At 36.3% G+C, this 24,885-nt stretch overlaps 1 protein-coding gene across 2 annotated transcripts in view; it reads right to left on the bottom strand.

Annotated features, from left to right (window-relative positions):
- ARID4B (AT-rich interaction domain 4B) overlaps positions 1-24,885 on the bottom strand; it is an 86,629-nt gene that overhangs the window by 42,975 nt on the left and 18,769 nt on the right. For both annotated transcript variants that reach the window (XM_021527101.4, XM_021527102.4), the window contains exons 3-7: positions 13,520-13,630; positions 8,753-8,818; positions 8,068-8,158; positions 4,104-4,183; positions 1,610-1,701 (exon numbers count right to left, since the gene is read on the bottom strand). In XM_021527101.4, coding sequence (XP_021382776.3) covers positions 1,610-1,701; positions 4,104-4,183; positions 8,068-8,158; positions 8,753-8,818; positions 13,520-13,630 — 440 coding nt within the window. The remainder of the gene's footprint in view (positions 1-1,609; positions 1,702-4,103; positions 4,184-8,067; positions 8,159-8,752; positions 8,819-13,519; positions 13,631-24,885) is intronic.

Below are 24,885 nucleotides of genomic sequence, written 5' to 3'. Positions count from 1 at the left end.
GCTATTTTCCATTTCTCATATAACTGCTTTTGAGTACAAAATTCAACACTAACAAAAAACTCAGTTACCATTTGTGTAACACAAGGCAACTGATGTACAATTTAAGGAGAATTTCCTTTTCTCTACCTTAACTTTATGTTATTTCCAGTGATGATAATTGTTTTGGTTTAGCAGTGTTTTGATTTATTTTTTTCCCTAACATTACTTTTTTTTTAAGTAATGGTTTCTTTTAAAATATACTAAAGTCTTTTACTTCAGAAAGATGCTTTCACACAGGAAGATGCTTTCTGGGGCTCAAGAACCTCTTGTAGGAAGAGAAAAAACTCAGACTAAAGAGAAAGCCAGAACTATATTGGAGAGACTACTTCCTAACTCAAATTGCATAGATACTGGCATTAAGTGTCTTTAAACTCAGTTAACTCAGTATTAACAAAAAATGTTGCTTCTGACATAATAATGTCCTTTACAACCCAGTCAGTCACCAAGGATGCTACAATTACATTCTTTGTGGTAATGCCAACTTTTTTCAGCTTTTTCTTTCACTACCTCACAAATTAATAAATCAACAATTTTCTGAGTGAATTTATAGCTCCTCTATATATACAGGACAACATTTATTTCAAGCTACTAGAAAATGCAAAAACCCAGATATGAAAACATCTATACCTAAAAATTTTAAGCAAACAAGCAAAAAAAAAAAAAACCCACATAAACTTCCCTCCCCCCCACAAAAACCTCACAACCTACCCACAAAAAATGAAGAATAGGCAGTGGACTACGTAACACTGGTTTATCAAGACCACAGCTATCAAGAATTTTGGCACCTAAGAATTTTTGAACTTTGCTTTCATATCAGCAAGCTTTGTTGCAAACTATAATAGAAGCAGCAGGAAGACAATAATGCACAGGAAGTTCCACCTGAATATGAGGAAGAACTTCTTTACTGTGCAGGTGACCAGGCACTGGAAGACATTGTCCAGAGAGGAGGTGCAGTCTCCTTCACTGGAGATGTTCAAGAACCACCTGGCCTCAATCCTGTGCCACGTGCTCTATGATGGCCCTGCTTGAGCAGAAAGGTTGGATAGATGCCCCACTGTGGTCCCTTCTAACCTGACCCATTATGTAATTTGGTAATACTGCTCATATATTTCTAAAAGCCCTTCAGAGATCCTGTATTACAGAGAAACCAAAGGTCTGTAAGAGGATTCTGAGACCTTCCATAAAGACTTCCTATCAGCTGGACAAAGACTGCATTGTAATTATTTTAGCCTGAGTCCAACATATTTACAACACTTCAGAGATGTTTGTCAATATAATTTAACATCACATTTCCATTTGGGATGCCAACTTTTTTTTTTTTTTTAACCAAGAAAAAGTTCTTGCCTATACCTGCTATTATTTTAAATATTGATTATATTAAAACTTGAAATGCTTGCATGCAACAATAGACATGAACCTGACTTTCAAACTGAGTGCTAAACAACATTTTTAATCCAGCCTCCTGGTTTTTTTAAATAAGAGGAGGCTGAACATACAAATAAAACTTGACGCACTCTGAAAGTTTCAGCATTGATTACACACAGCACAGATATCAAAAGTTTTAACTTACATATGATTGGATCTCCTTCCCCTGTTTGTTTTCTTTCCTATAACAGGAGTTCCAAAGTGTTCAGGATTGGTGAGTGGAAGCTGATCTAATGTCTGTTGAAATGAAAAAATACATATGCATATACATAAGAAAAATCTGGCTTAAGTTACTCTACAAACCACCTGTCACTGAAGCAATTTTTGCCAACAGAGACTTTCTCATGAAAGAAATACAGAAGCACATAATATATGCCACACTTAGATTTTAAAAAAGGAATGTGTTTTGTTTTGCAGCTTTTTTCAACACTTTCTCTGCACCTCTGAATAATTAACTTTTGTCGAACACATGCAAACAATTCTTCCCAGAAGTCCTGCCTTTGAACCATCAAAACACAGAGAAATAAGTATCAGGTATTCTGCTCACCTGGCATATTCCACCTCTACCTCAACTGGTGTACCCATGTCTACCAGATTATTTTTCTGCCTATCATACAAATTAAGACTAAATACTGAATCATCTACTTAAAAATGAACAAAGATCCCTTTTGAAATGAACAGCAAGATCATTCAACAGCAGCAAACACAGCAACTTGTTTTAATTTTTTTAAGTAATTTATACTTTGCTATGTGAGAAAGATTATAAAACAATTTTAAAGAGGCTGCTATATTGATAATTGGGAGGGTGCTAATTGATGCTTTATCAGCCTCAAAACAAAAAGAGAGGGAGAGAAAGAACTTTCCCTCTTCAGGAAGAATCCTTCAACAGAAGGAATTCATGGACATGCAGTATTCTTCTCTGTTTAAACCTGCTGTTACCTGTTTAAATGATAACCATTCCAGATTTGAAGGCTCATGGTACACAGTAATTTTTTGTACAGCCACTTATTATTGTTCTTTGAAGTAGGCAGAAAGCCTTCCAAATTAAATATAGTCCTCTGACTTCAACTTCTTTGTCATGTATGAATTTTTCAATGTGTAACACCGACAAGCATCTCAGAAGTATTCTGTCTCAGAGAGAATTCACTTAGGGACAATAAAATTGGCTTTTTAAAATCTAAAAATAAATGTATGACTGCTTCTGAGTGTGGTGGACATCCTAAAAGATTCTGCACCACTCACTTGGGAAGCAGTATCAGAACAAGACAACTGTGGGGCACTGGCCTAATTACAAAAGAAATTTGAGATGCAATTTTCCCCGCTGTGTAGCTGTGCAATCACAAGGTAATTATTAGAAATGTACAACATGTTTCATTCAGAGCTGGTGACAGTGAATTGCAAATCAGTGACTTCTGGCAAAACATCAAAAGCTTAGATGATAAAAAAGATGATAAAAATAAGAAGTACCAGTCATCTGAATATAAGGTTTCTTTGAATCTGACAAAATAATCCAAATTACTCTCATTTAGCCAAACAGGTCACAAAGAAATATATGTAGACCAAAATTTTGAACCCATGCGCTCTAAGGTAATACTCCTGAAACTGTATTAAAATACTATTTATGGAACAAGAAATCTAATCTTCAGTTGTGCTGATCATTAATAACAAGGAATTAATTGAAGGAATACCACAATCTTTAAAATTATAGCATTTCTATTGGAACATAGATTTAGGCATCTAATTGAGCTCCCACCTTAACATATGTTTAATCCTGATTTAGTATTCTAGAAGATACCTGAATCTTCACAAGAATGCAGCATGCAAACAAACTCAGCTGACTGCAGTAACAGCACACTTATGTAGAACAAAAAAACCCATCTTCAGTAACTGTCCAATAAACAAACATGTTCACATAAATCTGCCCATCCGTCCAGACTGTCTCACATAATATGAAGGAATAACCCTCATTCTGAAATTCCAATTATTTGGAATGTGCTACAAATGTTTGCATACTTTAATGTGTAAGTCACCTCTAAGACATGAGCCAGCTTCAAAATACTGGTAGCTGTTGTTAAATAAACAAGCAAGAGCAACTTATAATTGGCCATTGAAAAGAAAAGCATTTATGTTTCATTAACTATTGCGAACTATTAAGTATTAACAGTTAATTTTCATTAACTATTACTAAAAAAATTTGGTTTGACCATCAAAAATGTAGCAGAACTTTATTATGCAGAAATATGTACATTAGTTTTTTATGTTACAAATTATATTACTTTTCATGTTATAAGTATACTGTGATTTTTTTCTCGTAACTAATACAGGTAATTTTTTTATACAGTGCAAAGCAGTTGTGTGATTGCAGGTTTTTTCTGTGATCTACAATATACAAATTATCATTAATACAAAAATGAAAAAGATAAAATGCTGATTTTGCTTCTTAACTTACATAATTTGGTGAAATCTAACTCTATTTCTTGTTTTCAAAAAAGAATAAACCAGACCCTGTGGACGGCACTTTTCATAACCCCCATTTTTAGTAGCATGATACACATAACATACTAAAAATTGAGGTAATAAAAGTATCACTTCTAGATTTTTCTAAAGAAAATGTTGCAATATAAAAACTCTTCAATTACCTCACTCTCAGCAAAATGTCTTTCTCCTTTTAAACACAGGGAAGAGCGTCTCAGAGTCTTCTCATCACCATCATCAAATACTGCCACCAGGTAAGAAGTGAGGAAAGAAAACATTTCTTTTTAACTCAGGATATTAATAAGCAATTCATTTACATGTCAGAAAGAATGGGATATATATTCCTGTAGTCAACCCTTGGAACAAACCTATGCCCAGATAATGCTGCAGATCCAGTAAAGTACTTCACAGATTGGCCAGATACAAAAGCTGCTCTCTCACCATAGCTACTCTACACTTGCATACCTTGAGTAATCAGTAGTTGAGCAGACAATTCATGGTGTCATGAAATTAAATTCAACACAATAGAATTCAAAACCTATTTTTTCTAATATCTTTCTAACATTCAAAAACTATTTTTTATAATATTTACTAATTTTAAAGAATTTAATTACACAACTCCTGTGATATTCAAGTGGAAACTGCTTACCATGGAGAAACATAATCGGATATTTACAGAAAAAAGCTGCAATTTAACATTGCATGCAAGTTCAATGTCTTTCTCTACTGACTTCGTGCAACTACACTACAGAATAGCAATACCATCCTAAGAAGATGACAATAGTCAAAGTGCTGACAATCATCAAACCAGCTCTACTGACAGAACTGTGCAACTCCCAGTTTCCAGACTTTTTGCTATCTCTGCTATCACTAGGTCAATTGGAAACAAGTTCATAAAACAGTTCATTCAGCTACATCCTTTAGAATCATGAAATGCACTGCACACATTTAAGGTGTGGTCCTTAGAACATGATAAACTGGTCACATAAAAAGTAAGCTTTTGTCAAGTCATCTGCAGGTACTTAACAGATGAAAATCTGGTTACAGATTTTAACTCTTAGGCTTTGCTTGCACTGTGAGAAAAAAATGTATCTCTTCTCTCCTCTTGAGCAGTAATAATTATATTCTTGCTTTCTGATGGAGGGTGCTCTACTCTTCAACATTTATAAATTCAAATAAAAATATACAAAAAGCAACAAGGTACATCAAAATTCTAGACTAATATTTACTTGATATTAAAGAACCTTTTATTTAGTTCCATTAACTTTTCATCCCTATATAAAACTGAGTACTGTTGATAAAGCAACTTCCCCTTGTAACTACAATTCCCCAGCTTGTCTTATAGACTACAGTAACTGTTGAACACTATTCAATTGTGATGCAGTATCAGTTAGAGATGCACATCCATCACTTCCACATTTGTTGGAAAGTATCAATGGTAAGAACTGCACACAAACCACATAGATTTGGAGCTGCATCTCAAATGGTCAATGCATAATTACACCCCCTTTGGTTAAGTGAAGTAGAAGTCAGCAGGTTCCTAATCCAGTTTGTGTTAATTAACAAAACAGTCTCCTTACATAATGAGAGATTAAAAAAAAAAAATCTATCCACTTCAAGAGATAAGCTGACTATAGCAGTGGTAAACCTATTCCGAGCTAGGCAGGTAGCCACATAATGTGTCCTATATGGTAATCTGCCTGTGGCCTCTTCCCGTCCAGAGGGAATCTTAATCTTGTTCCATAACACAAATACTTTCAGAGGAAAAGCTTGACCTCCCAGAAAGACTTATGTGGCTAGCATGGCACATATGGCTTAATGAGTATGACATTCTGATCTATTGGAACATCCTGAAAGCAATCTACTGAGCAGGCATCAGTAGTGTAATGTATTTGAAATCACATATTCTGAAACTGCACGAGAAAAGCTGAAGAGGGTGGGGAAGAAGACACAATTTAATGCAACCAAAACCACTTTGAATTCTGTGAAAAAGCATTGTAAAGACAAAAATGTGCACAAGGGGATAAGACTACTTTTGAATATGCATAGTTCTGCATTTTCAGTAAAGCAAATAATCCTGCCACTTTCTTCCCCCCCTCCCCCATAGTAAACAGAGACTTTAAGAGACATTTATACGAATGAACAAACAGTATCTAGTTACCAGGACTTAAATACCTTGAGTTATTTCAGGATTTTTCACAGGGCAGGCAAAACTAAGGACACTTATGTATGTATGTATGTATGTGCATGTGTGTGTATATATATTTATATATGTATGCCTATTACATTTACAAGTTTTATGCATATATATGCATACCTATATATATACACCCACACAGTGCTATACTAATTCTAAAATACTATAGTAGTTGGATTTTTATAAAAATTTAATTTAGTTTTTGTTGTTCTTTGGCAGGAAATCAGTAGCACCAAAAAAATCATGTAAGCAAACTGATGTAAAATTTCTATTCAGACAACATCTTATGAATACAAGACACACAGGGACACCCACAGCAACCTTGCCAAATCAGTGTTAAAAGAGGTCTCAAGCAGAACTCAAAGGGTTATTCCTCTCCAGATACTGCTGCAATGGCATATCTGATCTTACGTAACTTTTGGAAAGGTACTACTTCAAATGGATCTATGCCTTCAAAAAGTTTTTCATCAAATCATAGCAATTTTATTTACAAAATCATTAACATTGCAAATAGTTAGATGCTTCCCAGAAAGTGCTAGGACAAGATTAGGTAACTGCTAGTTAAGATGAGTGCCAATTCTGGAAGCTGGTAAGTGGCAACTTCATCCTTATAGAGTAGGACTTTCACTCAGATCTGCAATGTCATCACTGTTAGTAAAGGTAATTCTCATCTCATTCTACTCACCCTCCTGACAAAAATTATTCTAATCACCCACAGCTAGAGTCAATTCTCTATATTATATAAAAGTGCACTACACTGCAGCAGCTGTGCTGCTTTTACCAATTCTGCAAGGTCAACATGCTTTTGTCTGCTTTTATCTCCAAAGCTCAAGAGTTGAGATTGAAGCCCATACCTCTTCCTATTTCTCAAGTTCAGGATTTTTGACAGACATCTCCTTTGACTGCAACCCTGTGACATCTACCTTCAAAATTTAATATGCATGGATTCCTGTCTTACTCTTCTTGCTGAACTGCTAACCTCACACTTTCTCAGAAACAGAGACATACAACACAGTTCTAACACTAGTTACACCATTTGCTTCTTAAAATCTCTAATATCTGATCCACTTCCATATTAATTACAAAGCACTGTCTGTAATGTTAATTCTTGTATTTGTATGTTTTGTTTCACTCCATCCTAACCCAGTCTCACCTTTACTAATAGATTCCACTTTTCCAACAGGAAAACAGACATCTTTTCTTCAACACTTATCTGTAAGGTCTTATCTAAACTTAGAGCTCTATTCCCTTCTGAAAGGACTGTGACTAGGGAAAATAAAATCTTTCTCCAGTTGTTCAACATCACCTCATTAACAACAACCCATATCTCAAAAGAACTAAGTCTCACTCAAGTCCTTTCAAGATCTAGTCTTCATCTTCCCATATCTATCCAGGAGGGGGCTATGTAGTTTTTCAAAAACGTATACATTTTCTGTATATAAATTAAAAAAACCTTTCCCCTCTATTGGCTATAGAGCATGTGGTATATCATTGAACATCTGAAATACCACATTATAACAAGCTATGTGTATTTTAACAGCAGCTGTTGTAAGGGCTAAGTCTGTGAAAGGGGAAAATTAAGTGTTGCAGCTGGTGTTTTAAAAGCACTTCTTCACCTTTTTTTTAAGGACCTGAGACAGCATACTTTTTTTCAGACTATTTAACAACAGTGTATTTAATATCTAAGGAACAGTCACCAGTCATACAGCAATTAATTACATTTTTATTTGGTGTCCCAATTTCAGATTGCAACGGGTACAGTTTTTTATAAAAACTCCAAATAAGAAGTTTATCTTAAAAGATTTTCCATAAAAACTCTAAATACCTAAGCATCTCCAAAAAATCTCTCTCACCATGCTTAGGACATGTCCACGTCACAGGCTTATTTTTAAGTCTTAAGTTTTATTGACATATAGAAATCTTTCACTTACCTACAGTATACCAACTTGCATCTGTTAATTTGTTGATAACTGCTTCCTGGTATGTTCCATCTGGATTCTTCACTTCCACAACAGTTCCTACCTAAAATACAGAACTCATTTAGCATTGGAGATCTTCTAAAACAGGCAATGAAATCAACACTTTTGTGTTAGCAAACAGATAATTTCTAACCTATTCCATGTCAAATATAAAATGTTTTTCCACTTTCACTTGAATATACATGTATCCCTCAAACTTCTTTTTTCATTCCTTTAAAATAAGCCAACTAACTGAGCTGATTATTTCCTGCCAGCAGGTGGGGAACAAGAACCAATTTGAGTGATGTCATTCTCTTGTGTAAGAGCTTTTCCATCAAATCCTCCTGCCGAGTTCTCCAAAGGAATGGTGACTAAAAACCAGTGCCAGCCATACTTCTTAGCTTTAAGGCAAAAAGAACAAAGAAGCTTGCACCAGCCTGTGCTGTATCCCCTTTAACTACAAAGAAAAATTCTAACATGAAGAGTGTACTATCTCTAACTTTGCAGCATTACCTTTTATGCTTTGTGATCCTATCTAGCCTGTGTAGTAAGTTGAACCTTCTACTCTCACCCCATACCGTATATGCACATTTATGTCAAATGCTGAAAAGAAAAATGTTTTTTAAAGCATTAGCAAGATATAAACCAAATTTATTACCTTTAAGGGACCCTTAATGTGGTCATCTTGCACTTCCACTGTTGAAGAATCGTGCCTAAAGGTTACCTAAAAAAATATAATTCAACTGACAATCACTTGATACAATTGAGCAGCATAAGCACATGCAAATGTCAATAGCCCTTCTCTCATTCTCATTTTACAGTTAAACACCATAATCATCCCACTTGCTGAAAGCTGTCTTATTCATATATTTTAGAAATATGAGGGGCTAATTCCTTAGTTATCAAAACTCCTAAAATATTTTTATCTTTCACAATAGAATCATTATCTTTAAAGGAAATAATAGACAAGAGTATAACAAAATTGCCTAAAGGCTCAAAATTATCTCTGCAGTTCTCTTAAGTTATTAGAATGTCTCTAGTACCACAGAAACTTCTGAGTACAACTTTAAAGAAACAGTAATATTTTAATGCCTTGAAATCAGTTTTAGCACCTTCATCTTTTGCTGATAAAAGTGCATTTTTCACCTCATGGTTGAGAGACTTCACAAAAGTACAGGACACTGCTGCCAACTAAACAAAATTAACAACTCAAATAGGTTTTCAGTTAATGTCAGTCTAGCTTACACACAGACTTAATGAGAAAAAATGTAAAACCAGCTAACTTTTCAGCCCTTCAAAACCAGAGTTAGTAAATCCTGTCAACTATATTAAATTAGTTTCCCCTGACATTCCCATAAAGATACAAAGGCTGTTGTCTTAATCCTACATACCCTGTCTTCAGAAAAAAAAAACAAAAAAAAAAAAAAAAAACCAAAACAACTGGTCTAGAAAGTCAAATGTATGATGAAATTATCTGTACCAGGTGCTAGAGACATTCACCTTTCGTTTCAGGCACAATTACCTTAGTTACACTGAAAGTCATAGGATTAATTACATCTGAAGTTTTATTTCCACTCCAGTTTTAAGATTATGGGAAACTGAGAAAATTCTGGAATTACATTTTATGTACCTATGTACCTTTATAAACACACAAATGATGTTCTGATGTCCACCAGAATATACTCTCCTAGTGTATTGATGTTGATGCATATGATGTTTTACTGAATGCTTGAAGTAAGTAAGAATGTAACATGAGATCCAGCTGTGTAATACTAGCTCTCAACTACAGCAATCCTACATCAAAAGTCTGGACTTGGTTCACAAGTGTACCCACCAGCATGTTCTCACTGTTGCTGAGAATTTCACTGTAGCACACAGGAACAGCAAAACTGCCTTCAGAAGCACAGTGCTCTCTAACACCAACTCTCCTACACAGCCTTCCCAGAAAGGAGATTTTAAGGAGTTTTGCCAAGAACAGCATCTACAGCCAGGACCAAGGACAATCTATCTTGACTGATTAGAAAACAAATGCACTAAAATGCTACACTGCCCCTTCCAGGTGTTACTTCTATCCTTCTTGTAGTCAGAACTACAGCAACACATATAGTTGTGAGAGTATGTTCTTTTTACACCTGCATATCTCACTTGCTGATGGCAAATACTTTGTCCCCCACACAGGCAAAATTATATCTTGTAACCAAAAGGCAGATAAAGGATTGAGTCTAGGAATTAGCTAAGCAAGGACTACTCTTCTGAACTTCATCCTGACAGATACAGGTATTTAATTCTCTCTTTGCAGGAATTTCTCTAGAAAGCCAAAACTCAGTTAAGATGCAAAATCATCTGAAACCAAGGGTCACTAGTGGCTCATACAAAATACCCAATACATCAGTTCTGATTTAGAGACATCTGGTTTTATTTACTTTCTGTAATTATCTTAAATGTATTTTGCAGCAAAAAGGAACTCTATCCAGAACTGTGAGTCAGCCACAATGTACTCTATAAAAGGTAAACAAAGCAAATTCTATTGTCTATTCCAGAATGGTTTATCTTTTTAAAGATGTCTTGGGGCTTTGACTCTTTGAGGGGAGAGTTTTGATAGCAATAGCTTTTGCTTCTTGAGATATTCATACTCTTGAGATATGTGCTCAAAAAATACTGGTTATTAACATATTCAAACTCCAAACTCAGAGTGACACCGCTGGCCTTTCTTGAAGCAAAAAAAGTGATGTCAGCATTTACTAGTTGTACATTTTAATTCTCACAGTATTCAGCAGTATAGAACCTTTCTGTCTCAGGCAAAAGATTAAGACATTCAGCACATCATCAACTAGGTCGACTCGGCTGGAATTTCTTTTTTCTTCACTATCCTGAAGACAAACCTAGCAAGTCCTATTACAGCAGAAGCTTTACTTATTTATGTTTAATAAAGGCCTACACAGAAAAGAGTTTCTTCTGAAACTTCTGTGCAGGGTACCCAAATGCAAGTGGTGGTGGATGATGTTGCTAATTGTTTCAGGAGATGCTGCCAAAACAAACTGGCTTAAATCACTCTCTAAAAAAAACTATAATAGATCTGATAAAGCAGACTAGCACTCTTGTAGCACTCAAAGTCTTGAGTCAAATCTGTAGTGCCTTCAACACTTTTGAAAAGTCCAAGCAAATCTGCATTTCTACCGCTTTCCATGAGCAAGTGTGCAATGCTGTTATATGTTACTGTAGAAGTCTGTACTGTGTACAGAATTTGCCAAAGATTTCTCAACTGCCAAATGCAGTACCTATTGATACTGAAATTATAAGTACATAGCACCTGCATTAAATTGAATGAAGTTTTTAAATGATACTGTAATGGGAAAGTTAATGTGAAGGTATCTCCTCAAAATATTCTAGGAAGCAGAATTCAACAGAAGAAGAAAGCACATAAAAGGAGACAAACATATTTTACTTGTCTGAAGATTGCAATACTCCATATTGAAAGAATTTTGTTGCCATTCTACTTTCTCAGAAGAACATCTAGTTATAAAATTTATTTAAGTGCTTTACACTAAAATTGACAGACAGTATGAAGTTAACTGACTTTCCTTCCCCTTTAAGAGTTCTACAAGATCAAGGCATAAAATATATACTGGGGCCAAAATAAACCTATCAGCAAGTGAAAAAATAATGCAGCAGATAAGGCACCAAAATTCCAGAAAAAGCACACCTGATAATGAGAATCTTTGTTAGAGCTAATACTGGGAAAAATATGCACATGCTAGGAAAAGGTACAGATTTTCAGAGAGCAATTTCAAAGAAAATCAGAGGGCCACTGCTAAGTTTAAAAATACACATTCTTGGTGGAGGAAAAACAATGTAAACATATATTGTTACAGCACTTACAAAAATCTCAGCCACTTTACTCCAGAAAGCAACAACAGTACTGGGGCTGAACTGCTCAAAGCAATATAGTAACAGGCAGCAGACACACACAAAAAACTGAATCCAGAAGGCTTTGTGCAAAATCTCCACAAGCAATTCACAGAAAAATTCCATTTCATGTCAAGATCTTTCTGCAAACCTTGCAGTTACCAAACTTCAAGTGATAAACCCATAAAATACTTAGCATTGAATAATAAATAGCAACTGGCCCATCTAAGGAGGTGTACTAAAAGTCCCCCAAAGAACTAAAATGAGTTAAGATTTCACTGATCTAGGCACAACAAAATTCCTGTACTTAAATACTGATGCTTAACAGCTTAAATAGCAATACTTAATCACTGTAAAGCATAGACCAGTTGATGCTATTAAGAGTTTTGACTAATGAAATTAAAAGACCACCGATTTGCTCTTCTGGCAGATATAAGACTAAAATCTTCTTGTTTTATTTAACATTACTATCAAGTAAGTGACAAAAGACCTTCCCACCAGGGTTTATGGAGAGTGCCTGCTCACTCCCTCACACACACTATAAGCAAAAAATCAGCCACAGCATGAGGGCAGAGTCAAATAATGCACACTAGTTTATAGTGTGCAAGTCTTCAATAACAGGCTATCGCCATTCACATTTCACACATTTTTCACTTAAATTTACAGTAGATATAAGAAAGATATTCTGCCACTATAACTCCTGCAGAGCAACAAGCTAATTTGTATTTTCTAGGTGGTTTCGATACTTGTTCTGTAATGTTTCTATAAGAGGTTAAGAGGCAAAGCAAAAAAGAGTACCTCCTCCCAAATCAGTTTTTAGGACAACATTATCCCAACAGAAATATACAGCCACCTGTCAGGATATTGCTCTCTTTATTTCTAGAAATGATACTATAAATTTTCTAGGAGCGTTAAAATGCATACTTTGCAATCCCCTCACAGAATTTTTACTTGTCCTGCATGTGGCTTATATTGATTCAGTCATTAACTAGTTATCATAAAATTTAGGTGAGATCCCTAGCTTGCTATTCTGTAAGACTCGATATGCCAAGTGCCAAGGTTCTTGGAAGGCAGAAGGGTTTCAGCTTATTCCTGAAGCACTACCCAGTTGCCACAGCTAAATGGCAGTGACCTGTGCTCCTCAAGTAAAAGACATCCTATTAAAGCCTACTTTGAGTAGTCTTAGCTATTTTCTGGTAATATTCTCCCATATATAAGCCTACAGTTGTCACATTTTAATAAATTACTTTAAGGTCAGCCTATGGCATTGAAGGTCAAAAACACTAACAAAACTACTAACAAAAACAGAACATATTTATTTGTGTGGGAGTGGGGAAATCCCTCCCATCCCAACAGTAATAAGCTTACTGTTATTTCAAAGACTGTAATACCAGCCTCCAAGGACAGGATAGCCTCTTAGCTGACCCGAGAGTAAAAAGAAGTTTCACACTGCACCCTTATGAACATTAATCACATTTTTACCCCTCCTCAAAAAAGTGTCTGCAGGAAAACTGCATACCTTGACTTTGACAAGCCGTTTTGCTGTCTTGATCTTGGCTTCACAGAAGGCTCCTCTATACTTTGCACTGACATCAGTGCCCACTGTGAGATAAGGAGGCTCATCAATTGCCTGGAACAGAAAGGAAAACAACTGCTTTTTAATTACTGACCACTGGAAACACAGCTACCACAGTTTCACCAATTTCTGTGGAGAAACTATTACAAAACACCCCAATGAAAATTAAATTGACAGCAGTAGAAACACAGAACACAACACTAAGCTAATACAATTAATATAATTGCAATCTCATAATATACAAATATAATCTCCTGATATAAGATCATAAATATAATAAACTGATACCACAGTTATCTACAACAAGCACCACATAGGTTTTCAGCCTCTGCACCATCTGAAGACAGAGCAGGTGATCAATTCCGCTGCAATGGTGACAACCAACCAAGTGTTCTAGTGTCTCCTTAAATCGCCTCAAGACCTGATTAAGTCACATGAAGACACCGATGTATTTCCCTCAAATAATTAAGGTTCATTTTTTATTAGTAAACAGAACAACTCTGAGGAGATTCTGCTTTTTCACTTTTGAATAAAGTACATGATAAAGGTGATACTTATCAAGAGAGCAAGCCCACAGGCAAGGTACAGTAGAGACTGACAGAGACTAAACACACAATGAAGGTGAAGGGTCCAGACAAAAGACAAGATTTTGTGACATGAAACACAGAACAGGTGACACCCAAACAGGGAAGTAAGAAACAGAAGAGGTGGAAAATAAGAGAACATAGGTCAAATCAGTATACTGAATGAGATCATGAAGGCACAGTTCCTTCAAAGGAAGTCCATCTTCTCTCACAAAACCTCTCCTAACATAATCTGGGTGAAGAGATTCCAGATAACTGAACCACTAATGAAGTATCACTTCATAGACTCTAGGTCAGAAGAGGGAAGGCAGAGGGTGACATGCAAGAGGAATGAGGTTGGTTTTCAAGAGCTGCAAGCCTCCATGGAGACCCAGACAAGAGCAAAGCAAAGAGATTTAAGCCCTTATCAAAGTCACATCATGTTTCTGTGGCCCTACAGATTCAAACACAGCTTACAAGGAGCATCTCTGGCACATCCAGGTTCTCTGTGGGAAAAATATAAAGACAAATCTTCACAGGCATCAGAGACTGATACTATTTGAGACTGAGGTGTTTGCACTCAGCATCAGATAATTCCTACTAGCTGCTCCCAGTTCCAATACAACAGAAGGCATGGAAGTGCGTACTTGAATGCTTCAATGCACCATTTTCAGACATTTAAGTTCTACAAAACTTGCACTTCAGAAACATTAGATGCTATAGGGTTAACTCCTTATTAATGATGCTTTTTACAGGGACTCTGTTCCAGCCTCTCTCTCTCACTGGCAGGCAATAGAATATATTTCTGAGTAGCATTAAAATTGTTATCAATCTGCACTTTCTAAGATCATCAGAAGCATGAATGCACTAATGAACCTCTCGGTCTCTCCCTGCATGTGTGGTACATGACTGCATGCAAAGTAGTAGGACATACTATGCTGGTGGTAGTATATCCATGAACACCTATCCTTTCCTAATCCAGGCTTAATACCAATAAAACTCCACTGGGATTAACAAGGAATCTGTCAAGTGGCTAGGGATTCTGAAATTCATCCCCTCCTTGCTTGCCCAACAGTACTTGCCTTTGAGGCAGGCTGCCATGCTTTTCTGTTGCTGCACTTGGATGGATGCTGAAAGAGGGACTCAAGTGGTGATAAATTTGATTTTGGTCAGCACTCACACTGAAGTGAACCAAGAAGTGGCTGTTTCCCACAGTATGAATCTGTGCAGAGGGAAGCAGCAATGTATTCTCCTGTAAAGACAGTAAAGCTCTAAAAGACAAGCATCCCTCCTGCTCCACTGCACTCTTTAGTGAAGAAACTCATTCACAACTACAGGGGTGATAGCATTTCATGACAGTTCATCTTCTAAAGTTAAAAGGAATTATAGAGTACTGAGATTACTTTAACAAGAGTGACAGACCCCAAATGGGTCCACACAGATGAACACAGCTATGATTCTACTATAAACAAAACTTAAAGAGCTGGTTTGTCAGTGTCAGCCTATACTTCCCTATACAGACAAAAGAATTATCACAAAGACTAATCCACGATGTCAAGGGGAACTTGCAGAAAAGCACAGAACACTTTTTCTTCACTGCTATTGACAATAACTAAAAAAAAAATCTTGAGCACCTAGATAGTCTGAAGCTTTGGTCTTTGTTTGAAATTTTGTAGCAAAGAAACAGGCAAATCAACAACTAAACTTTAAGCAGGACTTAAAATTCTTATAAAGATCGTAACTACCAGTATTGTGATTACTTTATCACTACTCTAACTTATTCTCAACAACTTCTTCCAGAAAGAATATTCATTCAAAAAACAGTATCTGTAAGAACTTCTGTTACTAACACAAAAATTAATCTCAATCTCTAGCCTAAATCTTTTGAAATTATTCTTACTCCTTTCATTGAAATTAGTTAATATTTCCTACTCTAAAGAACTTCAAAGAATAGCAACATATAGCCTATTTGATTACCAATGTAGGTATGTTTACTAGAAATACAGTATTTGATTGGCTTTTGGGAGAAAAATTATGAAATTAATTTCTTTAACTACCACTATAAATCATTATATACTCTAAAGCAGTATCTGAAATCTTCAATGGATACATACTGGATTTTTTCCTGCAATTTCATTATTCCATTGAAAGACAAATTATATGGTCTTTCCCCCCACCCAAATCACTTAACTGAAATTTCCAAGATATTTCCCTTATTGTGACAGAGTAACAGCTGAAAGTGGCAAGTTAAAATAATTAGCAGAATGTGATGCATCATAGTGAATGCAAACTAGAAAAATAAAAGTAATGATCAGAGTCTGGCATTAATTTAAGATAATTAACTTTGTCATTCTCACCAACTGTGAGTCACCCATTCTCAAGTAGTTTTTATTCAATTCCACTAACATCAGAGATTAAAAATTAGTATACAGCTATTTTTACCTTTCTGTTATCCCTTCCCTGCTTTGTGCTTACGTCATTTATTAGATGTCCTTATGCTTAGACTGAATGTATCTTTGCCTATTTAATTTTTACGTGTTTTATCAGGATTTGGTTTTATTCTTTTTTTCAGGCTTTTCAGAAAAAAAAAACCACAAAAACAAACAGTATGTTAAAATGCTAGAATTGGATAGTTCAGTAATCTTGGAAGAAATATAGCAAGCATACTGAAAATATCTTAACAAGAATAATTGCAGTGATATTTAAAGGGAAGGGGGTCAGGCCTGTAATACAAAAAGTTCCAGGCTTCCTAAAATTCTTGAAGGCCTCTTAAAACAAAACTGGGCTCATAAGCTGCTGTGTCAGCCTTTGTTTTATTTTAAAAGATAATGTGATTTGGCATTTACATTTTATACGTGAACATAATCACCTACACTTTATATTTTAAAGATAAGAATAATTGTTTCAGGAGCATATCAGTGAACTTCTGTCAACAATCAACTTCTTACAATCAGTTTACAATCAGTAAACTTCTGTCAACAGCAAAACCGAAAAGTATGCCCAGCACATGCTATCATTCATGTATGAGATCATGAACTTCTTTCATTCCGAGCAGCTTCAATACACACCCCAGGATATCCTGTCAATGTTTCTGTGTCTATATGTACTATTTCGAAAACCTCAGTTCACACTGGAAAGAGAAAAGTGAAGCTGATGATAGATAGTATCTCGGCTTGCTCGTTTCCTTGTTTAACTACTGCCAGAAGACTGGCACTGAAGGCCTTCATGGAGACCACTCACCCAGCAGGCGGTTCCAAGAGGAGTCAGTATTTTGTCTGCACGAATGACGGAGGCCAGGCTCCCGAAGGGGAGCCAGCCATCCGTCCGCACACGGACACTGGGGAAGGGCTGTACCAAGCTGAAGCCCGCGGCCGCAGCCAGGCGGGGGCTACGGGAGGCTGTTTCGGGAAGGGATCGGGATGAGCCCTTCACCCGCACCCGCTGCAGGGGGATGCTCAGAGCGCCACCAGGGCGGTCCCAGCGAGCCCCGAAGAGCTGGGGACAGCCGGGCCGGCTCCGCTTCGGCGAGGCCGCCGCAGGAAGCCGGCGCCCGGGCGACCCGCTCCGCTCACTCGGGCGGGCAGACGGGCAGCGGCGATTCCCCGGGGAGCTGCCGCTTTAAGGGGAGGGGCCGGAGCCGGGAAGCTGCCAGAAGTTTCTGGCTGCCCGAGCCAGCCCCGAGCGCAGCCGCCCGCCCTCGCCCCCTCTCCGAAGGCGCCCACGGCTCGGGCAGATTAAGCGCGGATTGCCGTAAACTAAATTTGTCCCCTTAAGGCGATTGCCGGGTAAATCTGCACGCAGGGCTTCCCGGGAGCCTGCCGCTGCTGCAGCCGGGCACGGAGCACGGGCAGTGCCAACTCCCGGGATCCGCCGGGAAAACGTGCGAGCGCTGCCCGCGGCCCTGCAGTGCAGCTCCTCCGGAACGCCGCCGGAACGCGCCTGGTTGAGTATCCTAAATCATCGGCCAAATCACTATGAAAAAAAGTTCCGGTGCTGTCTTGGGTGAGCAAGAAGGGATAAAAAGAAAAGCATTTCCTGCAGTTTTGCACTTTCCATTAGGCAGTCCAAAGTAATGGACAACTGCCATGCTACTACTAGCACTTAATTTTGTTTTATTAATGGGAGTAGGATGAATAGTTTCTCTCCTATCTCAATTCACAACTGCTGTGCGTGCAGAGGAGTTGCAGCACAGGCTGCCGCAGCTGAAAAGCTGGTTTACCACTTAAAAAAGAAGCAGTCTCTAGGTGACCAGTCAGCAATTTCCCCCAATTCAGTGGTGGAATTTTCTTTGGCAGGAAAAGCAGGCTGCTGGAAGGGTTTCTGCTCCAGACTTTGAGCTGATTATACCTGGAAGGATTGATAAATGGCTAGATGCCCACATCATAAAACAACCTAGACATCTTCTGAGTTTGGATATTTACATTGGTATCAATAGTTCTGGTCTTCCATATATGAAAGAGAAAACACATAGAGACCTCTCCCAGATACTCTGAAATACCCATTTTAACACTGCAATCTAAAATGGTAGCATCATGCTTTTACATACATTTTAAAGCTGTAAAGAAGTTGGTTTTCCAGCATTTTTTTTTACACATGTATTTTTCCATCTACGTGGGATGAAATCATCCTCGCATCTCTTCTTTCAACTGTGCTGCATTACTATATTCAAATTCTTTTGTAACGTCTGGCATGACAGACGGCAGCTGATAAAATTGCTTTATGTTGTGCTTTGTCCATAAGCACATCTACTACAGTGTGTGTGAATGTATTATTTCTGTCTCCTAATCTGTATTCTTCTGCACCGTGCACAGGATGTTCGAAGTAAACCACATGAAAACAAGATTAAGTATTCAATCTAGAAATGTAGCAGACGTGGTTACTAGGAAAGCCTGCAGGACTGCTTTTGGAGTAATATACAAAGAGAAAAACCTTCCCTCAGTATTTCATGTCTATGAAGTCTGAAGAGCCAAGATTTTAGTTTTCATTAAACATTCAAAATTCAGCATTTAACTACTCTACAAGACTCTCGAGTCAAGAAACTATATTTTCACCAAGCAAAAAACTACCCCAGATATCCCACAATTAGTGAAAAGAAAGGACTGGTTTTGAAAATTTAAGATTTGTTTAATTTCACTAAACAAGGTTCAGGGAAAACTTGTAAAGATTCAAGACCCTCTCCTCCTGACCCCACCTGGCATCCAAATTATTACTGCGTTTCAAAAGAATCATCATAAGGCTCAAAATCTGATTTTTTGCTCACCTACAGTAAGCGTGAGGAGCAGTGGCAAAACTTTCTTCCTACTGCCTATGGTATTTTGAAGTTATTTTTCCAAGGGAAGTATTTTCTCATTGTTTTCTATAGTCCATAACTTAAGATGGAAACATAGTTTGCAAATGGAATCATTACACACATACTTGACTATTCCATCTAGAGTCATCCCATTCCCATAATTTAGTAGAAAAACCCACCAATAATACCCCACTACTTCAATGCAAAACCAAGCTAAATTTTAAAAGTCTTCCAATGAAGAGGAAAAATTTCATATAGCTGGAACCTTAAATTCCCTTTCCATTCTGCAAAATTAGCAGCCATCTCAAAGTCATTCAATAGACTTCCAGAAGCTTTTGGGGCAATGAAGGCTTGAGAAGACTCAGTTTCAAAAAACATTTTTTTTTTTTTAAACAAGAGTAAATTCAACATCTCCTAGACAAGTTATAAAAAAACATTTCCATGAACACAGGTGAAAAAAACAAACACATAAGATATTTCCTCCCCCAATACTAATGCATTTGACTTACAGATTATTACCTTAAATACTTTCAAACTGCACTGAGTTCCACCCAACAGCAGAGATCCACCTACACACTGCAGAACCAAGCTCTTAATAAGGAAAATCACAGTGTAATTAGGAGTACAAGATTTTGCTTACAGTTCAATCTGCTGTAGTTTGGAGGATGTTCAACTTTATAGTAATATCAAATATCTTCAGGAAAAACTATTATTATAACACTTCTAATATATTCAGTTTTGCAGATAATATCTTTATAGTTGATTTCAAATACATTTCTCATGTATTTTCAGAGCAACAAGGCTAAGAAACTTCTAAAACCTCTCTACAAACCGTATCACCAAGGCATACAATTCCTCAAAGGCAAATAAAGTATCTGAAACAAAGACAGAAGCCCAGAAAATAAAAAAATCTTTTTAAAAAAGTAAATCATTTGGCCCATCATCCACTTTCCAGAAATGAGAACACCACAACAGGAAGCAGGTGGAATTTTTCTGAAGCTTGCAAACTACAAAATAGAATAAAAGGCAGTGATGTTTTCCACATGAAAAGGCTACTACATACAAGCCCAAGAGTATGCGTATGCTTTGAGCAAACTTTCTTCTCACTGAAAAATCAGTGCTTTTTGGCTTTGTTACTGTTGTACATCTCACAGAAATGCACAACTATTTATATATATATATAAATTTACAAAAGAAAATGGTTCAATTTTATCAATATTTGCTCACAAATCAAAACTATGGTAGGAAACATCCTGACCAAACCAAACATTTACAAGTTAAAGGAGGGGGGGAGGGGAGTTCTTGTAATGAAACCTATTTCCAGTTTCAATTTAAAATCTACAGGAAGTTTCAAGTAACACCTCACCAATCTTGTAAGCAAACATTATACAGCATATAACTGTGGCAAAAAATCATTGTTGTCTATCCTCTCAACGAAGCTGGAAGTTACCAGAGCTTAATGCACTGTGTCTGGAAGCATTAAATCAACTTCTGACAGCTTTGGCCTTCCCTACAGGTGCAAAGCGGGTATTTTATTTCAAATTATTCCGTTTGATCAGTCCAGTTCAAGCTTATTTGAAGTCCTTAAAGACTTGAAAGGGTTCAAAAGTTGATTTTCCTCTCCAAATAAAAGTGAGCTGTGGAAAGGATTTAAGTTTCTAAGATCATGAAGAACCAAGAGACCCAAAACAAGAAATTCAATTCAGTAATCACAAGTAACACTTCTTTTATTTATTATATCTGTATTAAATGGAGAATGGATTTTCATTATTTTTACTTACCCATGTAAAATTGAATTTTTATGGAACTAATTCCTTTTTTTAAACTATAAGTTGATGAATAAAATTATAAATATATTTTAGCTCTACCAAGAAAGTGAGAAGTAACAATTTTAAAATTTTAAAAGTTAGTCTATCCTAATCATTGCCAAAGAGCAACTCAATTCTCCATCCAGAAATTTACTGAGTAGTGTAATTTCCAAACATCTGAACTGTAATTACCTCATTTCCTATTCAAAATAGAAAATCCAGAACTGTGACTATGCTTTAAAAAATTACAGCATTTAGGTATTTTTTCCCCTACCATACTGAATAAAATGCAGTGAATTCTGATTCTGTTCCTAATTTGGTCACAGACTTGATGCACCATGATGTGGCCCAGCAGGGTTGTACCAACTTTCAAGTCCACAGAATGGGGGTAATGCACACCTTACTCAAAGGTAAGTAAGTATTTGATGTTTCTCTATAGTTCTTTCAGACCTAAGAATAGAAATCTGTATTCTTTTTATCAGTATATCACTTTATAAATTTTTTATTTAATAAAAACACTCCAGAACTGCTGATCAAACTCTCTAAAAATCATGCCAATTCCTTACAATTCCTTCTGTAGGTCTCTTGTTCTGTACTGCTGAAAGACTGCATGAAGAAAAGATATTTTGAATGCCTGCTCCTGCTGTTTATCCCCCCAAATATAAAATCTTTCTTGAAGTCAATTATTACCATAGCTACCAGATTGCAGTTTTTTCTTCTAAGGTTTAGCTAAAAATTCAAACTATTTAACATTATAACTTAGTAGCGTAAAATGGTACTTCTTCATTAATTTTGGCCAGACTTTTTTGTACATTTCAAGCTTGAACACTGTTTCTGCAGACATACAGATAAAAAAGTAACAAATAATTTGAAATAAGGAGCTTCTGGATCTTTTTTTTTTTTTTTGTGACTTTTAATCACAAATACTTTAAAGATTTCATTCACATTTCCTGTGTTTTGCGCAAGAACCAAAATTCATTCTAGTATGGAGAACTGTAAGTCAAAAAAAAGGAAGCAATCAGTAAAGTGTTCGTTGGTAGAGGGTAAAATAATTCAGCAAAAACATGTTCTCGATACCTGTTTAGCACTTCAACTAGCTTCAACTAAGTTAAATTCAATTTTTATATTGATAAACACCCTTTTGCCAGCTAAAAGCTTTAGATGTTGCTTAGGAGCATTATTTAAATTATTTGGTCTGGAAAACTTGCCTCATTTTTTTTTAATGTGCCACTGTTCTGTCTGTAGATGCTGCTATGAAAAACCTGGGATGTTTCAAAGCACTGAAAAGAATTATATACACTAATGATATGCTTGCATCCCAAATAGATTGGAACAAAGATCATTTGATAGTTTAATCAAACAGACCAGTCCAGGCTGTTCCTGAGCAAAATGATGAAGTGACTATGTAAAGTCTGAAAAAACAACAGTCAATGAATTCTCAGGAGTAAAAAACCCCAAACAAACCTATTTTTAAAACAATTTGATAATTCTTGGGCATTATTTCTATTTCTAGTCAAAGACAATTTAATTATTGTTTTCTTTTTAAGCAGTTAGTTGCACGGTAAATTCAGTATAACAATATACCAAACAGGAAACTCTATGTATGTGAAATGACTTGTCAGTTTTGTAGGTAACTGATAATACTGGCATTTTAGTTGACAGAAATATTTTTAGATAGTAAAACTAGCAAGAGCAAGATCAGTGAATAGATACTAAAATCAGATAATTACCTAAGGATGCTGGGGTTTTTTTTCACTGAAATTGTGGCATTCTATAAATGCCACAATTTCAGATTCTATTTATTATCATTGATTTAAAAAACTATTTTCTGTTGTGCAAAACTTTGGAAGCAAATTAATGCTAAATTGAAAAACTGAACCTTAAAAAAAAACCACCAGCAAAGCTCAAAACCAACACCCAAAAGACCCCAACCATAAACCGTGACTCCTGTTTCTGCAGATACAAAATAAAATTTCTTGCCTTGATTTACTTCCATTGTTTGTACAACACTTTCTAAACTGTCTATGAGGAAGGAAAAGGGGGGAGGAGTTATTTTTGTTCCTAAGTCAGAACAGAAAGGGAAAGCTGAAGGAATGACATACAATTCAAAATTCCTGAGCAGAATGAGATTTCTGAAACACTGACTCAACTCAATTCACTAAACACAGCTATGATCTTATTAGCCTGACAATGTTTGAATATGTACTGATAAAGTTATATTCCAAAATTCTAAGCATTTAAGATGTTATTTTGTATATTTGTATGAAATCATGACTGCAGCTGACTTGTAATTTAATATAAACTACTTTTTAGAATACCACATTAAAACTTTAACAGAATAACACATTAAATCACAACATTAATCTGATAAAAAATTAATGTGTCGCCTCTGGATTTGGTTTTCACCCAGGAGAACGATGGGGAAAGTACACAAAAGTAATGCCAAACCTACACACAGCTGTCAAACAATACAAAACAAAAAACATAAGTACAAAGCAAATCGAAAAAATAGAAGTTTTCTTATTGAGAATCAATCCTTCCTCAAGACACATTATTTAGTAAATTAAGCCCAACCAATTTGCACATGAAGGCTATGCACAAATCCAAGCATTCAGTAACTAAGAACTTGTGCACTGTGCTTCTGGAGACAAAATAAATTTGTAGCAGGGAGCCAACTGTACACAAGAGTGTACCAAAAGTATGGCAGTATAAAATGTCTAATGTCACAGCAACACTAGAAATTTTAGACAAGAGAGTGGATTTTACGTCTGCCATGCTCCCTCCACTGCTGCGTAGTAACTCGGTGTAAAACTGCTGGCCAGGGACAAGATACTTAGAAAAGAACTATGAAAATTAGTTTAGAAAATATCTGCAAAGAGACTGAAATAACTTCATCTAACCACTTTATTAAATGTTAAGTTACAATGGATGAGATTCCTGGGAAAAACAAACAAAAACTTGATTACACATAAAAGGTTATCAAGGTTGTTCCTCTCAGCAGGATCATTTTGGCTGTATTATTCATAACAGGTGTCTGTAATACCTATTCTTACATTTAGGAATGAATAGCCCACACTCTGCAGTGGTTACAGGCTTTTCTCATCTAAGCACTCCTCGCTACTGTTATTTCTAGTCTTAACAATATTGCAAATGAACACAAGTGTATTTCTGCTTTATAACTTTCAAGAGATGCAACTTCCTAGAGTAATCCTATTTCTAAAAGAAAACAACAACTTATGGTGTAAATTTTATCTATGGGTTAAAAAAACCCAAAGTATTTATATTTACCTATAGGCCCTGTATTTTGAACTGTCCCTCTGGAGTTTGATTTAATTACCTCGTATATTTCTCCTAGCTGGTGCCTAAAATTGGACACAGGTATGGCCTACTTAATTGCAAGAGAAGCAAATACAATTTCACACAATTTTCAAGCAATACTTTAACATTTCAGTACAGCATTTGCCTTTCTGGCAGAAATATGACATTGCCTCATGTTCCATTTATTCTTTGGCTAGTTTTCCAAGGACTGCCCCCTCAGGAGGCGGGGATAGCATGCAGCAGGTTCCATTTTCAAATGCAGTGAACTACAAATGCAGCACGTACCACACCAGGAAACTGGCAAGTGTTGATGGCTCCCCATCTCAGCCT

This window comes from Lonchura striata, chromosome 3 (genome assembly GCF_050655825.1).
Source record: "Lonchura striata isolate lonStrDom1 chromosome 3, ASM5065582v1, whole genome shotgun sequence".
Lineage (NCBI taxonomy): Eukaryota > Metazoa > Chordata > Aves > Passeriformes > Estrildidae > Lonchura > Lonchura striata.
Note: the sequence above shows the minus strand (reverse complement) of the source record. Positions and strands in the feature narration are given on the sequence as shown.